The sequence below is a fragment of the Ornithorhynchus anatinus genome, chromosome 2 (assembly GCF_004115215.2).
Source record: "Ornithorhynchus anatinus isolate Pmale09 chromosome 2, mOrnAna1.pri.v4, whole genome shotgun sequence".
Classification (NCBI taxonomy): domain Eukaryota; kingdom Metazoa; phylum Chordata; class Mammalia; order Monotremata; family Ornithorhynchidae; genus Ornithorhynchus; species Ornithorhynchus anatinus.
This window is the reverse complement of record NC_041729.1, coordinates 138983804-139003768: the sequence shown is the minus strand read 5'-3', so window position 1 is coordinate 139003768 and position 19965 is coordinate 138983804. Positions and strand designations below refer to the sequence as shown.

The window sequence follows — 19965 nt, the reverse complement described above, 5'->3', positions numbered from 1 at the left end:
GCCTGGGCTTCGGAGTCAGAGGTCATGTGTTCGACTTCTGGCTCTGCCACATGTCAGCTGTGTGACTGTGGGCAAGTCACTTAACTTCTCTGTGCCTCAGATACCTCATCTGTAAAATGGGGATTAACTGTGAGCCTCACATGGGACAACCTGATTACTCTGTAACTACCCTAGCGCTTAGAACAGTGCTCTGCACATAGTAAGCGCTTAACAAATACCAACATTTTTTTTCCAAGCGGAACAATTTCTTTCGTCACCCAGATGAAATGGCTATCTAGTTGTTCCTCTCTTCAATAATCTCTGGGAATGGAGACTCCACACCCTCCCTTGGTCAGTTACACCAGTGTTTAATACCTCTAAACATTAGAAACTTCCTTCTTTCACCCATCTTCATTTTGTCCCCCTGAAGCTTAAGTCTGTTAAATCTGTTATTAACAAAGCAAATGATGGGTCAGTGTCCACCCCAGGAGAACCTTTCCTAAACTTGAAGAAGGCTATCCATTTCCATCAAGCTTTCCTTGTCCTTTCCTTTTCCGAGTTCAACACTCTCAATTCCCCTTAGGAAATCTTTAATAATTAATAATAAATACAGTACTTGTTAAGTGCTTACTATGTACCTGCACTATATTACATGCTGGGGTAGATAGAAAATCATCAGGTTAGACACAGTTCCTGTCTCACAGGGTGCACCCATTCTAAGTGGGAAGGAGGAGGATTTAATGCCCATTTGACAGATGAGTTAACTGAGGCACAGAGAAGTTAAATGACTGCTCAAGGTCACACAACAAGCTAGTGGCAGAGCTGGGGTTAGAACCCAGGTCTTTCTGATACCCGGGACCATGATCTTTCCATTAGGCCACACAGCTTTCTATCCATTTAATCACCCTGGGACCCCTATAAAGGGCCCTTTGTTCCACGAGTCCTTGCCCAACCCTGGGAACCCAGGACTACGGGAAGCCATGAACTAAGTCCAGCTTGACCAGGGATATGGTCAAGGGTCAGTAGCCTGCCTCACTCACCTGGGACTCTGCCTGCTCTTCACTTTCAGATGGCACGGGGCCTCTGTTGCTGGCCCACCCCCGGCCACTCAGGAGAGCATTGGCCACTCAGGTCCCCCTGCCTGCAGCTGCCCAGGCTGAGTTTGCAGCTTTTCAGGCTGGCAGGTAGAGCTGGATGCTTTATCAGGACCTTGGGGAGAGGAAGGCCCATCCTGAGGGGAAAGAAACCATGCCCAGCTGTTGCTCTCAAGGAGACTGCTGGGGGCCAGGTTGGAAGGGCTGAATGGAGAGAATGGAACCAAATCCAAATAAAACCTCCTGCACCCCAGGGGGCAGAGGCAAGGTGGAACAAAGTCATTCCCCACATTCCTGGTCATTTTCTTCATCTCCTTACATCCCAGCCTCGCCCCAGGGACAGCCAACCTCCCTCAGAAGTCATATGAGCACAACATTGGACAGGCACTATGTCTGACCCCTTCCTTGGTATATTGATTGGTCTATCAATCAATCAATCAATTAATGGTATTTATTGAGTGCTTACTGTGCACAGAGCACAGTACTAAGCACTTTGGAAAGTGTAATGCAATAGAGTTGGTAGAGATGATCTGAGCCCACAAAAAACTTACAGACCACAGGGAGAGACCGGAATTAAAATAAATTGCAGAGAGGGGAAATAAAAGAGTAGAAAGATATTTACAAAAGTGCTGGGGGGTTGGGATGAGTAGCAGGTGCTTAAGGGGTACAAAGCCAAATGCATAGTCAACACGGGGAAATGCAGAAGGGAAATGAGGACTTTGTCTAGCCCAGAGGTTGGCACATAATAAGAACTGGTTCAATCAGGAAGCAAATGGGGCAGAAGGGGCTGGCCTCTGTCCCCCTCTTTTCATTCTCCACTGGGTTTATGTCCCAGGGCAGTGGCCCAGGTGCTTGGTGACAATGTCCCGAATCTCCTTTGTCCTCACCCCAAAGATGACTGGGTTGAATAGAGAGGGGATAAGGAGGTAGAAGTTGGCCAGAAGGACGTGGCTGTAGACTGGGATGGAGCAGCCAAAGCGGTACATGATTGCAGAGAAGAGGGCGGGGCCCCAAGTGATGAGAACCACTGAGAGTTGGGCAGAGCAGGTGCTGAGGGCACGGAGGCGGGCCCCACAGGAAGCCAACTGCAGCAAGGCCCGCAGGATCAGGGCATAGGAGGCCCCCATGAGCAGACAGTCAAGGCCCACCACCAGGATGACCATGAAGAGGCCGTAGATACGGTTGGGCCCGGTGTGCCCACAGGCCATCTTGACCATGGCCATGTGGTCACAGTAGGTGTGGGCAATGACTGTCCGGCAGAAGGTCAGCTGTCTGAGCAGCAGGGGAATGGGAAGAACAAGCCCCACACCTCTGGCCAGTGCCACTAGCCCCAGATGGCACACCAAGGAGCCGGTGAGCACAGTTGTGTACTGCAGGGGGTCGCAAATGGCCACATAACGGTCGAAGACCATGGCCACCACCACGGCGGAGTGCACCAAAGATATGCCATGGATGAAGAGCATCTGGAGCAAGCAGGCATCCAGGCTGATGTCCTGGACGCCGAACAAGAGGAGGCCGAGAACCTGGGGCATCATGGCCAGGGTGGAGACCAGGTCAGCCAGCAAGAGCAAGGCCAGCAGGTGGTACATTAGCTTGTCCAGGGCAGACTCCATTGCCAGCAGGAACAGGATGGCGCTGTTGCCCAGGAGAATGGCGGCAAACATGAAGGAGAAGGGCAGGGACAGCCACAGGTACAGGTCCTCCAGGCTGGGGATGCCCTTCAGAATGAAGATCATAGGACTGTACTCCTTGAACTTTGGCATGGCTGGCTGTTCTGGGAAACTGTGTTTTGAAAGCTCTCTGGTTCCCTATAAGAGGACTGTTGGAAATACGTCTTAGTACCTGGACACTAGAACTGTCCACCTTTGCTCCTCCCTCCTCTCTGCACTTCAAGGTCAACTCCTCCAGGGAGCTCTCCCCGATTAGACCTCCCCCACTCACTTATCTCTCAACAAAACCTGTGATGCTTTTATTTCCTTCAATCTGTGCTTACCATCCATCCCCATTTGGGTATCCTGGATTTGATGGCCTCCTTCTCCCCTTCCCATCAGACTGGAAGAATCCCAGGATCCCAGAAAAGGGTAATGGATACCCAGTAATAATAATAATGTTGGTATTTGTTAAGCACTTACTATGTGCCGAGCACTGTTCTAAGCGCTGGGGTAGATACAGGGTAATCAGGTTGTCCCACGTGAGGCTCACAGTTAATCCCCATTTTACAGATGAGGTAACTGAGGCCCAGAGAAGTGAAGTGACTTGCCCACAGTCACACAGCTGACAAGTACAGACTTGATGATAAAAACAATGCTACCTAATCTGTGAGCAACGTGGTCTCGTGGATAGAGCAACCCCTAGGAGTCAGAGGGCCTGACTTCTAATCCAGCTCAGACACTTGTTTGCAGTGTAACCATGGGCAAGTCACTTCACTTCTCTGTGCCTCATCGGTAAAATGACTAGGACTGTGAGCCCAATGTGGAACGTGGACTGTGTCCTACCTGATTATCTTGCATCTACCCCAGCACTTAGTACAGTGCCTGGCATAGAGGAAGAGATTAAAAAATGTCATTTTTTTAAAAAAAGAAGGCTCCTGAGGGTAAGGATTGTATGTTTTATGTATTTTGACTACTCTCGTAAGCTTCCAGCGTAGTTCCCTGCATCCAATAAGTTCCCAGTCCACCCTGAAAGTGATGATAATGACAATCATCAGCAACACCTTCATCATCTTCATTCTACCAACTCTGGTTTTTTTTATTATTATTAATGGTATCTGTTAAGTCTTACTATATGTCAAACACTGTTCTAAGAGCTGGGGTAGGTACAAGTTAATTAGGTTGGACACAGTTCCTGTCCCGTTTGAGGCTCAGAGGCTAAGTAGAAGGGACAACACGTATTAAATCCCCCATTTTACTATTGAGAAAACAGGCACAGAGAAGTTAAGTCAAATTCCCAAGATCACACAGCAAGCAATCAGGAGACCTGGGATTAGATCCCAGGTCCTCTGACTCATAGGCCTGTGATCTTTCTACTAGGCCATGCCCCTTCCCCCATCCCTCTTGTATTGTTGTATTGTGCTCTCTCATGTGCTTAGAGTAGTGTTCTGCACACATATACCATTGATGACCATTACAATTTTCATCATCATCGTCATCACCATCAATAGCATTGATTGGGCACCTCCTATGTGCAAAGCCCTACCCTAGAAATTTGAGGGGCCATAGAAGAAATAAAAGTTGTGATCCTGCCCTCAAACACTTACAATCTAATAGGAAGCACAAGAAGGCATAATAGGCACAAATTCCTTAGTTATGAGTGAGAGAAAAAGTAAATGAGATCTAATAGGACAAAGAATAAATCAATAACCCTAAACAAGTAAGAACATCAGAATGCTGAAGAGCACGAGGGGCTGCCATGACTGGGAAGGTGGAGATAAATGGGTTTGCACTGCTAGGCCTGATTTCACTTATGCCCCTTAGTCTTATAGTCCATTTTTGATGGCAGTGTGCCAACCTGGTCTGCCTGTGCCACTTGTCTACTAGCTTTCATCTGGGCTTCGGCACTGTCTGAAGCCCTTGGACCTGTCCCCTTTAAACATGAGATAGTCACCCCAAACTCAGATCCACAGCACTTAGGTACAGATCCATAATTTATTTTCATTCATTCATTCAATCATATATATTGAACTCTTATTGTTTGCATAGCAATATACTAAGCGCTTGGAAAGTACAATTCGGCAACAGATAGAGACAATCCCTACCTAACAATTAGGTTGGCAACATTTTGTCTTTTTTAATGTCTGTCTCCCTATCTAAGCTCTAAGCTTCTCATGGGTAGGGAATATGTTTACCAACTCTATTGTATTCAAATCTCCAAAGTGCTTTGTAAAGTGTAAAGTACAGTAAGCACCCTGTAAATATGGTTGACTGATTGAAGAGCCTGAAATGTTGTGTGAAGGCTGTGAAAGTGAAAGTATCAATGAGTTTGCAGTCCCTAACCTAATTTTCAATCATGCTTCCTTGTTGCCTGGTCCATTTTTAACAGCATCATGCCAGCATGATCTGCCTGTGCCACCTGACTTCTAGCTTTCAGATGGACTGCAGAAATTTCTTAATTTAGTAATAATAATAATAACGATAATAACAGTATTTATTAAGCACTTACTATGTGCCAGGCACTGTACTAAGCACTGGGGTGGGTGGATACCAGCAAATTAAGTTGGACACAGTCCCTGTCCTACCTAGGGCTCACAGTCTCAATCCCCATTTTACAGATGAGGAAACTGAGGCACAGAGAAGTGAAGTGACTTGCCTAAGATCACAAGGCAGACAAGTGGCAGAGCCAGGATAAGAAGCCATGACCTTCTGACTCCCAGCCTAGGGCTTTATCTTCTAAGAGAACGGGCTTGGGAGTTAGAGGTCATGAATTCTCATCCTGGCTCTGCCACTTGTCTTCTGTGTGACCTTGGTCAAGTCACTTCACTTCTCTGTGACTCAGTTATCTCATCTGTAAAATGGGGATTAAGTGTGTGAGCCTCATGTGGAACAGAGACTATATTCAACCTGATTTATTAAGTGCTTATGTTGTGTCAAGTACTGTAGTATGCTTTGGGGTAAATAGATGCCGTAGTCTCTGTCTCACATGGACCTCCCAGTCTCCATTTACACTCACTCCCTTGGTGAACTCATTTGCTCTCACGGCTTTGACTACCATCTCTACGTAGATGACATGCAGATCTACATCTCTGCCCCTGTCCTCTCCCCCTCCCTTCAGGCTCGCATCTCCTCCTGCCTCCAGGATGTCTCCACCTGGATGTCGGCCCGCCACCTAAAACTCAACATGAGCAGGACTGAGCTCCTCATCTTCCCTTCCAAACCTGGTCCTCTCCCAGACTTCCCTATCACTGTGGATGGCACGACCATCCTTCCCGTCTCTCGGGCCCGCAATCTCGGTGTCATCCTTGACTCGTCTCTCTCGTTCACCCCACACATCCTATCCGTTACCAAGACCTGCCGGTTTCACCTTTACAATATCGTCAAGATCCGCCCTTTCCTCTCCACCCAAACGGCTACCTTACTGCTACAGGCTCTCGATATATCCCGGCTAGACTACTGTGTCAGCCTTCTCTCTGATCTCCCTTCCTCCTCTCTCGCCCCGCTCCAGTCTATTCTTCACTCCGCTGCCCGGCTCATCTTCCTGCAGAAACGATCTGGGCCTGTCACTCCCCTTCTTAAACAACTCCAGTGGTTGCCTATCAACCTCCGCTCCAAACAAAAACTCCTCACTCTAGGCTTCAAGGCTCTCCATCACCTTGCCCCTTCCTACCTCTCCTCCCTTCTCTCTTTCTACTGCCCACCCCACACGCTCCACTCCTCTGCCACCCACCTCCTCACCGTCCCTCGGTCTCGCCTATCCCACCGTCGACCCCTGGGCCACGTCTTCCCGCAGTCCCGGAATGGCCTCCCTCCTCACCTCCGCCAAACTGATTCTCTTCCCCTCTTCAAAACCCTACTTAAAACTCACCTCCTCCAAGAGGCCTTCCCAGACTGAGCTCCTCTTCTCTTCTCCCTCTACTCCCTCTACCACCCCCCCCCTTCACCTCTCCGCAGCTTAACCCTCTTTTCCCCCCATTTCCCTCTGCTCCTCCCCCTCTCCCTTCCCATCCCCTCAGCACTGTACTCGTCTGCTCAACTGTATATATTTTCATTACCCTATTTATTTTGTTAATGAAATGTACATTGCCTCGATTCTATTTAGTTGCCATTGTTTTTACGAGATGTTCTTCCCCTTGACTCTATTTATTGCCATTATTCTCTGTCTGTCTCCCCTGATTAGACTGTAAGCCGGTCAAACGGCAGGGACTGTCTCTATCTGTTGCCGACTTGTTCATTCCAAGCGCTTAGTACAGTGCTCTGCACATAGTAAGCGCTCAATAAATACTATTGAATGAATAGAACAGAGGGACAACAGGTATTGGTTCTCCATTTTACAGATGAGGGTATTGAGGCACCAAGAAGTTAATTGACTTGCTCTAGGTCACACGTTGGTAAGTGGCAGAACTGAGATTAATAATAATGATGATATTTGTTAAGCACTTACTATGTGCCGAGCATTGTTCTAAGCGCTGGGACATAAAAGTTAATCAGGTTGTCCCACGTGGGGCTTCCAGTCTTAATTCCCATTTTCCAGATGAGGTAACTGCAGCACAGAGAAGTTAACTGACTTTCATTCATTCATTCAATAGTATTTATTGAACGCTTACTATGTGCAGAGCACTGTCCTAAGTGCTTGGAATGTACAAATCGGTGATAGAGACAGTCCCTGCCCTCTGACGGGCTTACAGTCTATTGGGGGAGACAGGCAGACAAGAACAATGGCAATAAATAGAATCAAGAAGAAGTAACCTGACTTGCCCAAGGTCACACAGCAGATGAATGACAGCTGAGATTAGAACCCATGACCTTCTGACTCCCGGGCCTGTGCTCTATCCACTACTCCATCCTGATTCCCCCACTGCCCAAAGTCACACAGCTGACAAGGGGCAGAGTTGGGATTAGAACCCATGACCTCTGACTCCCAAGCCCGTGCTCTTTCCACTGAGCCACGCTGCTTCTCCCACATCCTTTGCCTCCCAGGCCTGTCATACTCTTTCCATTAGGCAACAATGTCATTCACTCTTTAGATTGCAAGCTATATGTGGACGAGTATCATGTCTACCAACTTGTCACGAACTCTTCCAATCACCTAGCACAGTGCTCTGCACACAGTAAGTACTCAATAAAAACCATTAATGGAATGATTGACATCTCCTCCAAGAAGCCTTTCCTAAGATCTCTTTCCCCACCCTATTTTCTCTCCCTACTACCTCACCCATGCACTTAGTCCTACCCTTTAAACACTCCCACTCCTACTCCCACAGCACTTATATATATCCTAATATTTGGTTGTTTCTCTTACCTGTAATTTACTTTAATATCTGTCTCCTCCAGAAGTTAGAGTTCAATTGGGAGAGGGATGGGGGAGACGGGCTTCGAGGAGGGAGTTAAACATCTGGAACAACATTCCAGGCCCAAGGCAGAATGTGGTCAAGGGGTCATTGGCAGTATAGATGAGAGGTGTCTATGGGAGAGAGCTGACTGCGTGATTTAAAGCCGATGGTAAGGAGTTTCTGTTTGATACCTAGATGAATAGCAATCCAAATCAATCAATCAATCCGTCTGTGGAATTTTGCAACTACTCACAGCTGATGCTCCAATCAGTGGCATTTACTGAGTGCTCACACTTTGTGCTAAGTACTGTCTTAAGCACTTGGGAGAGTATAATATTACACTACAGTAGAGTTGACAGGCACATTCCTCCAAAATTTCAAAGGTCTGCTTCATGTATCAGACCTGGATAACTGAGGATTTGGGGAATGAAGGAATTCAGATCTCTGAGAAATGTAATTACAGGCAGTGGGTGTTAAAGAATAATTTTTCAGTCAATTCATAGCATTTATTCTGTGTGTCTCAGTTTCCTTTCCTGTATAATGGAGAGTCTAATGTAGGGGAGGGAGTGTGACTGGTATGATTTTATTTTATCTGTCCCATTGCTTAACATTGCCTAGCACATAGCAGTGAACAAATACTACAGTTATCATTATTAATGATAATTAATTATTATTATTTAATAGGCCAATTATTATTGTTATATGACCTGGGGAAAGCCTCTTGGAGGAGATGAGTTTTCAGGGGAGCTTTGAAGATGGGCAGAGTTATGGTGGTAAATCTGGCAGATTTGAAGGGGGTCAATGGAGGGAGGGCATGAGCCAGGGGCCGGTGAAAATGGGTGAAGTGAGAATGAAGGATAGTGAGAATGTTTTCTTGGGAGGAGCTAGGTGCCTGATCTTTCAAACAGAGGAGTTAAGTAAGGAAAAAATAAGGATGCCAACAGTCTGGATATTTTACTTGATACAATGGGCAGGAATGGGTAACCAATGCAAGTTTTTGAGCCTAGCAACTTTTTAGGAAGATGATCCAAGCAGCAGGGTTAAGTACAGACTGCAGAGGGGAGAAGTTGGAAGCAGGGAGATAAGTGAGAAGCCTGATCTAATAGTCTAGCGGGGAGACAACGAGGGCTTTGTACATTTTCCTGGGCCTCACAGAGCCAACCAGGGCCTTGTGTGGTCAGAAGGAGGGTGGGTGGCACTGACCGTTTGGGTGCTGCTTGGGGAGTCCCTGGGATCTGATGCTGCTCCACATCCTAATCAGAAAATATATTTCCTCTAGGAGGTCTGTGAAAGGCCAGACTCCAGGACCCCCATGTGGTGAGCCCACAACAAGCTGCCTTATTAATGACTTTTTATGATCCCGTGAACAACAACAAGTAAGGGACTTTGCGAAGCCACTGATGGGCTCTGCCTGAGACAGGTGATTGCTGGCCAGTGGTGGGGGGGGGGGGGGGAGGGAGAAGAGAATGGAGGGAGGCTTTGTCTCTCTGTCCTGGACCAATCAATGACTGTCAAGAGGAGCCCCAGCTGATATGCCTAAGGCAGATAAAAGGCAGTCGTTTTGAATCTCATGGAGGTTCATGCAAAGAAGCAGCACAGAGGTATGGCAAAAGAGGAGGCACTTGGAGGCAGCATGGGAGCACCAGAAGCATGTAGGCTGAGGGACACTGAGTCACAGAGAGATACAAGCATTGGATCAGCAGAAGGCAGCAGCACTTGGAAGTAGAAAGAAGAAGCACTGTCAGAATGGGCTCCTTTGAACACAGACTGGTATTAGACCCTTTGGGGAGTGGAGTGAGGGAGTGTGTGTATGTGTCACTCCTTTGCATGCTGATAAAACTAAGTAAAAAACTTTTTTTACAGTATCCTTGGTGATTAGAGGTATGGTTTGAACTCTACTACCTGACACTGAGGCTCCCCCGATCCACGAAGGTCCTTGTTGGTACAAGCGAGGGGGCTTGTGACACCCCAAGAAACCAGCTGGGTCTCTCAGGCTCTCTGGGAAGGTGCAGGAGGATGGCTAAGTGATGGAAGAAGATCTCTGGGGTTTTGGAGAGGGCAGGGGAGTACAGAGGGAGGCCCAGGGGGCAACCCAGGACAATCAGGAGGTTCTGTACAGAACCAGGAAGGTAGACCTAGAAAGGGCATGGTGATAGAGGCTCTAGTTACACTGAGTCCCACATAGAACCTAAACTCTGCATTCCACCATGCAATCCTGTGCTCCCCAAATTGCCTCTCCTCTCCTGCTCCTTCCATCCCACAGTTACCACCACTGCTGCCATGGATGGGCTTTGTGAGTCTCTGCTGGGATTTAAGAGAACTGGGGAAAGCTTGTTCCATTCTAGAAGAGAACTGCAGTAGGAGGGTTGGAGGTTAGAGGGGCTGGAAAGATTTATTGACAGGAAAGGTGGGGAAGATTTTCAAACAAGAAGGAGGAGGGATGGAGAAAGACCTTGTAACTCCTTTCTCTATACATCTAGAAGGACAAGACAGATCTTCAGCTTCCTTGGATGGGATAAGGGTGATGATGATATTTGTGAAGTGCTTACTATGTGCCAGGCACTGTACTAAATGCTGGAGGGGAGACAAGAAAATCGGGTTGGACACAGTCCCTGTCCCAGGTGGGGCTCATTTCACAGATGAGGGAACTGAGGCCCAGAGAAGTGAGGTGACTTGCTCAAGGTCACCTAGCAGACAAGTGGAAGAGCTGGGATTAGAACCCATGACTTTCTGACTCCCAGGCCCTGGCTAGGCCCAGTCAGGAGACAGGGGGATTGAAGATTAGACCTTTGGAGGGAATTTACCAGCTAGAGGAATAATGGTATTTTTAAGCACTTACTATGTGCCAAGCAGTGTTCTAAGTGTTGGGCTAGATACAACATATCAGGTTGGTCAAATTCCTGGTCCTACATGGAGCTCACAGTCTCAATCGCCATTTTACAGATAAGGCAACTGAGGCACATAGAAGTTGTGATTTGCCTAAGATCCACACCAGAAGTCAAGTGGCAGAGTTGGGATTAGAATCCATGACCTAGCCTCCCAAGCTCATGCTCTTGCCACTAGGCCAAGCTTCAGGGAGAGAAGAGGAATCTCCTCTGAACTGTAAACTTGTGGGCAGGGAATGTATCTACCAACTCTGTTATATGATTATATTTTACTGTCCCAAGAGCTTAGTATAATGTTCTGCACCTAGTAAATGCTCAATAAATATAATTGATTGAGGGAATAAATAAAAGGTCTCTCCCCAAATTTTCTCTCCAGGAGAAAAAAATCCACACTAGAGAAAGAGACTGGAATAGAGACCAGGTACATCTTGAGAAGACATATTCAACAAATGCCATTGATTGATTGAAGAGATGAGGCTTTGATGAGGTGCCTAGAGCCTCACCCACCCCCACGGGTGCATCAGAAAGTGTCATCTTTGGGATTTGAAGTCACCAGCACAGCCTCTCTGGGACCTCCCCCGGTTTGCCCCCTGAAAGCCCTTAGAAAGCAAGCAGGGTTGGAAAGGAGGGAGGGAATGAGAAAAGGACAGTTTGGGGGCTTCCCAATCCAGCAGGCCTTTCTCAGTGACCCCATCCAGGTTAATGACTAGTTGGCCCCCATTAAGGCTGGCCCATCCTCACTTTGGCCATCACTGACCACAGCTGCTTTAGACACCTGCAGGGGGGTTTGCTCCTGCAGGGACAGAGCCACTGGTTGACTGCCCAGGGTCATCATAGAACAGAAGCAGCATGGCCCAGTGGAAAGAGCAAGGGCCTGGGAGTCAGAGGACATGGGTTCTAATCCCAGCTCTGCCAATTGCTTAGCTGTGTGACTTGTTTAAGTCACTTAACTCACCTGTGCCTCAGTTTCCTCATCTGTAAGATGGGAATTAAATCCTATTTCCTCCTACTTATTCATTCTTTCAATCATATTTATTGAGCACTAACTGTGTGCAGAGCACTGTACTAAGCTCTTGGAAAGTACAATTCAACAACAAATATAGACAATTCCTGTCCACGGTGGGCTCAGTCTAGAAATGGGGAGAGAGACATCAAAACAAGTTCACAGGCATCAGGCATCACAGGCACAAGCACAGGAATCAGAGAAGCAGCGTGGTATAGTGGAAAGAGCCTGGGCTTGGGAGTCAGAGGTCATGGGTTCGAATCCTGGCTCTGCCACTTGTCAGCTGTGTGACTGTGGGCAAGTCACCTAACTTCTCTGTGCCTCAGTTACCTCATCTGTAAAATGGGGATTAACTATGAGCCTCACGTGGGACAACATGATTACCCTGTATCTACCCCAGCACTTAGAACAGTACTCTGCACATAGTAAGCGTTTAACAAATACCAACATTATTATAATCAGTAGCATCAATATAAACAAATAGAATTATAGCTATATGCACATCATTAGTATAAATAGAATTATAAGTATGTGCATATATACACAAGTGCTGTGGAGAGGGGAGACGGGTAGAGCAAGTCAGGGTGATGGGGAGAGGAGGGGGAACAGAGGAAAAGGGGGGCTTATTCTGGGGAGGCCTTCTGGAGGAGGAGAGCCTTCAGTAGGGCTTTGAAAAGGGGGAAATGTGATTGGCAGATTTGAGTAGAGAGGGCATTCCAGGCCAGAGGTAGGATGTGGGCCAGGATTTGACAATGGAACAGGCAAGAACGAGACCCATTGAGAAGGTTAGCACCAGAGAAGTGGAGTGTGTGGGCTGGGATGTAGAAGGAGAGAAGGGAGGTGAGGTAGGAGCGGGCAAGGTGTTGGAGAGCTTTGAAACCAATAGTGAGGAGTTTTTGCTTGATATGGAGGTTGATAGGCAACCACTGGAGATTTTTGAGGAGGTGGGTGACATGCCCAGAACATTTCTATAAAAAGATAATCTGGGCAGCAGAGTGAAGTATAGACTGAAGTGGGGAGAGACAGGAGCCCCAAGTGAGACAGAGTCTGTGTCCAATCTGATCAACTTGAAACTACTACAGAGCTTAGGACACTGCATGATATTTAGTAAGTGCTTAACGAATATAATGATGATGATGATTAATAATAATAACAGAGAAGTCTGATAAATGAATGTGCTGTCTGGGACAATGCTCAGAAATAGGGTTTCCATGGCCAAGAGGCAGAAAGGGGAGGTGTTGATCTGGGCCCTTAGGACTTGGAGCGCCAGCCAGGTATAGTGGGTTTAGACAGCCAGTGGGGAGAGTAGCCTGACCAGCTGGGGGCCCGCTCTCTTGTCCTGGTCTCTCCTCTGACTCTGTGCCACATCTGAACACTCCTCTTGGCCAGACTCCACCCGCATGAGAAGCAGCATGGCTTAGAGGTTAGAGTACGGATCTAGGAGTCAGAAAGACCTGGTTCTAATCGTAGCTCTGCAGCATGTCTGCTGTATGACTTTGGGCAAGTCATTTCATTTCTCTGTACCTCAGGGACAGGGATTGTGTCTGACTTGACTAACTTCTATCTATATCAGTGCTTAGAACAGTGCTTGGCAATTAGCAAGCGTTTAAAAAATACTGTAATTATTATTAGTATTATTATTACAAGGAACTGGCACACCCAGTAGAGAAGGGGGAGTGAACTAATGGGGTGGGGGAGAATTGGAGAGGGTTGGTAGCTGGAAAAGGATAGCAGGGGCTGTGTTCCTCCTCTCCGAAAAACAACTTTAACCTCACCAAGAGATGAGGTCCATCTATTCCAGACCCTGATCTCTGAGCTAGCTGTCCCTATCTCCTTGTTCCTAAGATTCCTCCCACCCAATCAATCAATCAGTGGTATTTGTTGAGTGTTCATTGTGTCCGAAGCACTGTACTAAGTGCTCTGGAGGGAACAACAGAATTGGAAGACATGTTCTCTGCCCACAAGGAGTTTACAGTATCAAGGCTTTTTCTAATAATATTAATTATGGTTATTGTCAAGCACTGTTCTAAGGGCTGGGGTAGATACAAGGTAATCAGGTTGGACATGGTCTCTGTTCCACATGGGGCTCACTGTCTTAATCCCTATTTTAGAGATGAGATAACTGAGGCACAGAGAAGCAAAGTGATTTGCCCAAGGTCACACAGCAAACTTGAGGCGGAGCCAGGATTAAAACCCATGACCTTTTGACTCCCAGGCCCGTGCTGTATCCATTACACCACACTGCTTCCTCTGGATCTCATGACTTCTACCCGAGAGAAGGGAGTTCCAAAACCTCCCTTTAAAAACTACTTTTTAACCCATTTCAAATTTTAAAACCCATTTCCTCTGTTTTATCTGTTGCTGGAGATGTGGTTCCCTGAGAACACCAGGTCTGGGCTCTCACACCTCCTGGTGTCTCTCCCCAAGAGCTCACACTGTCTTAGTATCGTTTCTCCTGGGGACACATGGGAACAGTTCCTACAAGCTCTGTACACAGTCTCTCAACAGAGGGAACCAATCAGCTTAACTGGTGGGTGATTGTGGTGATGAAGGAGAGAGGGATTCTCATTCCTGGAGGAAACACTCTTTCAGGTTGGCTTCCAATACTTCCTGTGGTATCTGAAGTATCAACAGGAAGTATTGAGGTTAGAACAAGAGAAAGATTTTCCTATAATGAGACATGTGAAAGAATGGTACAGGCTACTGTGGCAAACGAGAGGTGGCGGGGAGAAGACTCACCTTCCTTAAAGCCGTGGTATGACAAGAAGATCTGTTCTCCTCTGCCCCATTCTTCCTGAAGGCAGAGAGATGGATAAAAACATATCTTTGGGTCTCTTCTCTCCATTTTGTTCTATTTCCTTCTGACTTCTGTGCTTTGGGTGTCCAGCTAATGTGAGCAGTGGTGGGACCCAGAGAAAGCCTTGCCAGCCATGGTGTCTGCCAACCACACAAACCTGGACCCTTCTGTCTTCTTCCTCCTGGGCATCCCTGGCCTCGAGTCAGTCCCCTTCTGGTTCTCCTTACCTGTGTGTTCCATCTGCCTGGTGACAGTCCTGGGCAACTGTACCACCCTGTTGGCCATCCTCTCAGAGCCTGCCCTACGCAAGCCCATGTACCTCTTCTTCTGCATGCTATCCCTCATCGATCTGGTGGCCTGTGCCTCCATCCTACCCAAAATGCTCTCCATCTTCTGGTTCAACGCTGGCTGAATCGACACCAATGCCTGCTTGGTCCAGATGTTCTTCATCCACTCCTTCTGCATGATGGAGTCCACCGTGCTTCTGGCCATGGCCTTTGACCGCTATGTGGCCATCTGCCACCCATTGAGGTACGCTGCCATCTTCACCAATGCCATCATGGTCAAGATCGGCCTGGCGGCCATCGCTCGGGGCTCCCTACTCATGTTCCCCTGCCCATTTTTGATCAAGAGGCTCTCTTTCTGCGGGACCAATCATCTTCCACACCTACTGTGAGCATATGGCCGTGGTCAAGCTGGCCTGTGGCGACACCACCGCCAACTGGGTATACGGCCTGGCCGCGGCCCTGCTGGTGATTGGGGTGGACCTGCTGTTCATCGGCCTGTCCTATTTCCTCATTGTGCGAGCCGTCTTGCGTCTCTCCTCACAGAAGGCCCGGGCTAAGACCTTCAGCACCTGTGGCTCACACATTTGCATCATCCTCATTTCCTACATGCCGGCCCTCTTCTCCTTCTACAGTCACTGATTTGGGGTCCGAGTGGCACCCCACATCCACATCCTCCTGGCCAACCTCTACCTCCTCTTCCCACCCATGCTCAACTCCATGATCTATGGTGTGAAAATTAAGGAGGTATGCAACAAGGTGGTCAGGGTGTTTCTCCCAGGTTGGGACCCTGGAGTGAAGCGGGATGACTAACCCTGTCCTGGAGCTTGCAGGTACCTAGATCTCATCTCAGTACCTCGATCTCTTCTATCTTGCGGCTGACTCCTCGCCCATGTCCTGCTTGGAATACCCTCCCTCCTACTACCCCACAATCAATTATTCTTATCCCTTCAAAGCCTTATTCAATGCACATCTCCTTCCAGAGACCTTCCCTGACTAAGCCCTCCTTTCCTCTTTTTCCCCACCTTCCACATCGCTCTGACTTGTTCCTGCTATTCATCGTCCCCATCCCAGCCCCACAGCACTTACGTACTTATCTGTAATTTAATATATATTCATATCTGTCTCTCCCTCTCTAGACTCTAAGCTCGTTGTGGGTTGGGAATGTGTCTGTTATTGTACAGTGCTCTGCACATAGTAAGTGCTCAATCAATATGATTGACTGACTGACACCCCAAGGGGAAGTCCATGTTGTCTGGGCCACAGGTGACGCAGAGAGAGAGGTAAGGCAGTTCTCTGGGAAATCCAGGCCAGGGTAGGATCAATCAATAAATCAGTAATAATAATAATGTTGGTATTTGTTAAGTGCTTACTATGTGCAGAGCACTGTTCTAAGCGCTGGGGTAGACACAGGGGAATCAGGTTGTCCCACGTGGGGCTCACAGTCTTAACCCCATTTTACAGATGAGGTAACTGAGGCACAGAGAAGTTGTGACTTGCCCACAGTCACCCAACTGACAGGTGGCAGAGCCGGGATTCGAACTCATGACCTCTGACTCCAAAGCCCGTGCTCTTTCCACTGAGCCACGATTTCTTGAGCACTTACTATGTGCAGAGACCTGTACTAAGTGCTTGGGAGAGTACATTTTAACAGATATGGCAGACACGCTCCCTGCCCACTGTGAGTTTACAATCTAGAAGGATATTTAGTCTGTTTGATCTGAATAAGTAGTTCCATGTTTGCTCTTCTCTGACTGTGGAGATCAAATGGTTGCTTCTGGTCTCCATCCAGTGTTTCCTTTCACCACATAGGTGCCCCTGACCTGGACCCTGACCCCAAATAGACTATCTAATGTATTCTTGCTGTTTTTTCGAGATTAAAATGTTTTTTCTAAAGGGTCTTCCTGCAGCATCTTCAGTAATCCATTGCCTTTTTCACAACTTTGATTTTTTTCAATTAATTCCCCAGAAGCTGACACATTTGCATGGAGCATTAAATCAGAGACCCAGAAAGGGCCATATTCTCTCTTCTTCTCCCTGTTCTCAATCAGCCGATCCCTCAGTAGAATCTGTGTGATCTTGGATAAGTCACTTAACTTCTCTGAGCCTCATTTGGCTTAACTGTTAAATGAGGATTCAATAATCAATCAGTGGTATTTATTGAACACATTATATGCAGAGCATTGTACTAAGTGATTGGAAAAGTACAATACAAAGGAATTAGTAGACGTATTCCCTGCTCATAGCGATCATAACGACAGGCATTAATATAAATAAATAAGTAATGTATAATCTATAGTGTAAAGATATGTACCTAAGTGCTGTGGGGTTGAGAGTGGGGTGAATAACAAATGCCAAAAGGTCACAGATCCAGATGCATAGATGATGCAGAAGAGACAGAGCAGGGGTAAACAATGTTTAATTGGGGAAGCCCTCTTGGAGGCGATGGGGTTTCAGGAAGGCTTTGAAGTTGGGGAAAGTTACGGTTGGGCAGCTTTGAAGAGGAAGGCATTCCTGTCAGGGAAAGGGCATGAGCAATGGGTCAGATGCAGTAGTAGTAATGGCATTTGTTGAGAACCTCCCGAGTTCAAAGCAAGTAGAAATCAGCAAATGACATGTTGCCTGCCTATTGGGGAGCTCACACTCTAATTTGGGAGAGATACATGAAAGTATTCACATATAATAACCAAAGTTAATACCTAAATGTACAATTGAAAACTACGTAAGTGCTAGAGATGGCAGATGGGAGACTATGACTAGGGATGTTTCCGTGAATGTGTGAGGGAGAGAAGAAAATGAAAAAAGGAAGAGAATCCAGGGATGGAAGACCAAACACACACACACACACACACACACACACACACACACACACACACATTCAGTCCTGTAGACCTCTAGACTGCTAGGACTCTAAGCTCCTTCTGGGCAGGGAAAAGGTCTACCAATTCTGATATGGTGTACTCTCCCAAGCTCTTTGTAGAGTGTTCTGCACAGAATAAGTGCTCAATAAATATGATTGATTGGAAGGTGAAGAGGCAGAATCTCTGAGGTGTTTCCCTTGCAGAGAGAGGGAATCTGAGAAAATAAGGACTATACCGGCCATCCTCCCCAAACCGGACAGATTGTGGTCTTCCTTGTTCCAGGGAGACGGCTCAGACATTTTCAGTCACTCCATTTCTGAACGAACCCCCAACCATTAAGAAAATTTTCTAGGTAATCATCACCAACAGGATCTTCATGATCATCATTACTACCTGATCACCATCATCATTATCATCATCAACATCATTTTAAATCCCAGCTTCCCATTACCTGCTTCTCTCCTGCCAAGGAGACTGTCACATATCCTAGGGTCTGTCTCAAAACAGCTCTTCATTCCAATTCTTCCCCTATACATTGTTAATCCCCAGAGCAAGTTTTAGCTGAAATTCCTGGTCCCTACTTTTAAAGACATGATATGCTCTTTATCTAATCACTAACCCCCCAGTTCTGAGCACTCCAGATCATTAGTCCATTCCCTCCAAAAGCCTTTCTCTAGAAACCATGTGTTCTCATGAAATGACATTATAAATTTCTGTCTGCTTGCAATTTTTCTTCAGAAAAGGGTTGCGTATTTCCTGTCTCCTGACATGTGAACATCACTTCTTAGTTTTCTGCAGATCATCTGCAATATCATGTGTCTTTGTCTTGTCTTATGCTGTCAAGACATCTCCAATCGATAGTAACACCATTCATTCAATCATATTTACTGAGTGTTTACTGTGTGCAGAGCACTGTACTAAGTGCTTGGAAAGTACAATTTGGCAACAGGTAGAGACAATCCCTACTCAACAATGGGCTCACAGTTTAGAAGGGGGGAGACAAACAACAAAACAAATAGACAGACATCAATAGCATCAAAATAAATAAATAGAATTATAGATACATGCACATCATTAATAAAATGAATAGAATAATAAGTATGTACATATATACACAAGTGCCGTGGGGTGGGGGAAGGGTAGAGCGGAGGGAGGAAGTAGGGGCATTGGGGAGGGGAGGAGGAGCAGAGTAAAAGAAGGGCTCAGTCTGGGAAGACCTCCTGGAGGAGGTGAGTTTTCAGTAGGGCTTTGAAGGGGGGAAATGAGATAGCTTGGTGAATGTGAGGAGGGAGGGCATTCCAGGCCAGAGGAAGGATGTGGGCCATGGGTCGATGGCAGGACAGGCGAGAAAGAGGCACATTGAGGAGGTTAGTGGCAGAAGAGTAGAGTGTATGGGCTGGGCTGGAGAAGGAGAGAAGGGAGGTGAGGTAAGAGAGAGCAAGGTGATGGAGAGCTTTGAAGCCAGTAGTAAGGAGTTTTTGCTTCATACAGAAGTTGATAGGAAACCACTGGAGATGTTTGAGGAGGAGAGTGACATGCCCAGAGTGCTTCTGTAGAAAGATAATCCAGGTAGCAGAATGAAGAATAGACTGAGGTAGGGAGAGACAGGAGGTTGGAAGATCAGAAAGGATGCTGATGTACTAATCCAGTCGGGATATGTTGAGTGACTGTACTAACAAGGTAGCGGTTTGAATGGAGAGGAAAGGGTGGATCTTGGCGATGTTGTGAAGGTGAGACTGGCAGGTTGTGTTGAAGGATTGGATGTGTGGGGTGAATGAGAGAGCACCCACTCCCATCTGCAATTGTTCTGATAGTATGACCATAGAGTTTTCTTGCTAAAAATATGGAAGTGGTTTACCATTGCCTCCCTCGATGCAGTAAACTTGAGTCTCTGCCCTCAACTCTCTCCCATGCTGCTGCTGCCCGGAACAGGTGAGTTTTGTCTTGTAGCAGATTGTCTTCCATTCACTAGCCACAGCCCAAGCTAGGAATGGAATGGGTATGCCTCTACTTGACTCTCCCTCCAGTAGTCAAGGCTAGTAGAGTACTGGAAACTCTCCAGGTGTGACCCTATGTGAAA

At 47.0% G+C, this 19965-nt stretch overlaps 1 protein-coding gene, 1 non-coding gene and 1 pseudogene across 2 annotated transcripts; 1 reads left to right on the top strand and 2 right to left on the bottom strand.

Moving 5' to 3' along the window:
• Positions 1 to 1897: 1897 nt before the first annotated feature.
• LOC100090050 (putative olfactory receptor 52P1) lies at positions 1898 to 2809 on the bottom strand. Its single transcript, XM_001519249.3, has one exon. The coding sequence runs from the start codon at positions 2807 to 2809 to the stop codon at positions 1898 to 1900; it is 912 nt and encodes a 303-aa protein (XP_001519299.3).
• A 12064-nt stretch (positions 2810 to 14873) lies between these two features.
• Positions 14874 to 15837, top strand: LOC100082663 (annotated as a pseudogene).
• A 3990-nt stretch (positions 15838 to 19827) lies between these two features.
• Positions 19828 to 19965, bottom strand: LOC114809704. Its single transcript, XR_003757481.1, has one exon. It is a non-coding gene; the product is annotated as a small nucleolar RNA SNORA7 (small nucleolar RNA).

What these genes read in the sequence shown, in the direction of transcription:
- LOC100090050 (XM_001519249.3), bottom strand. Translation starts at nt 2,809, where the DNA reads ATGATCTTCATTCTGAAGGGCATCCCCAGCCTGGAGGACCTGTACCTG.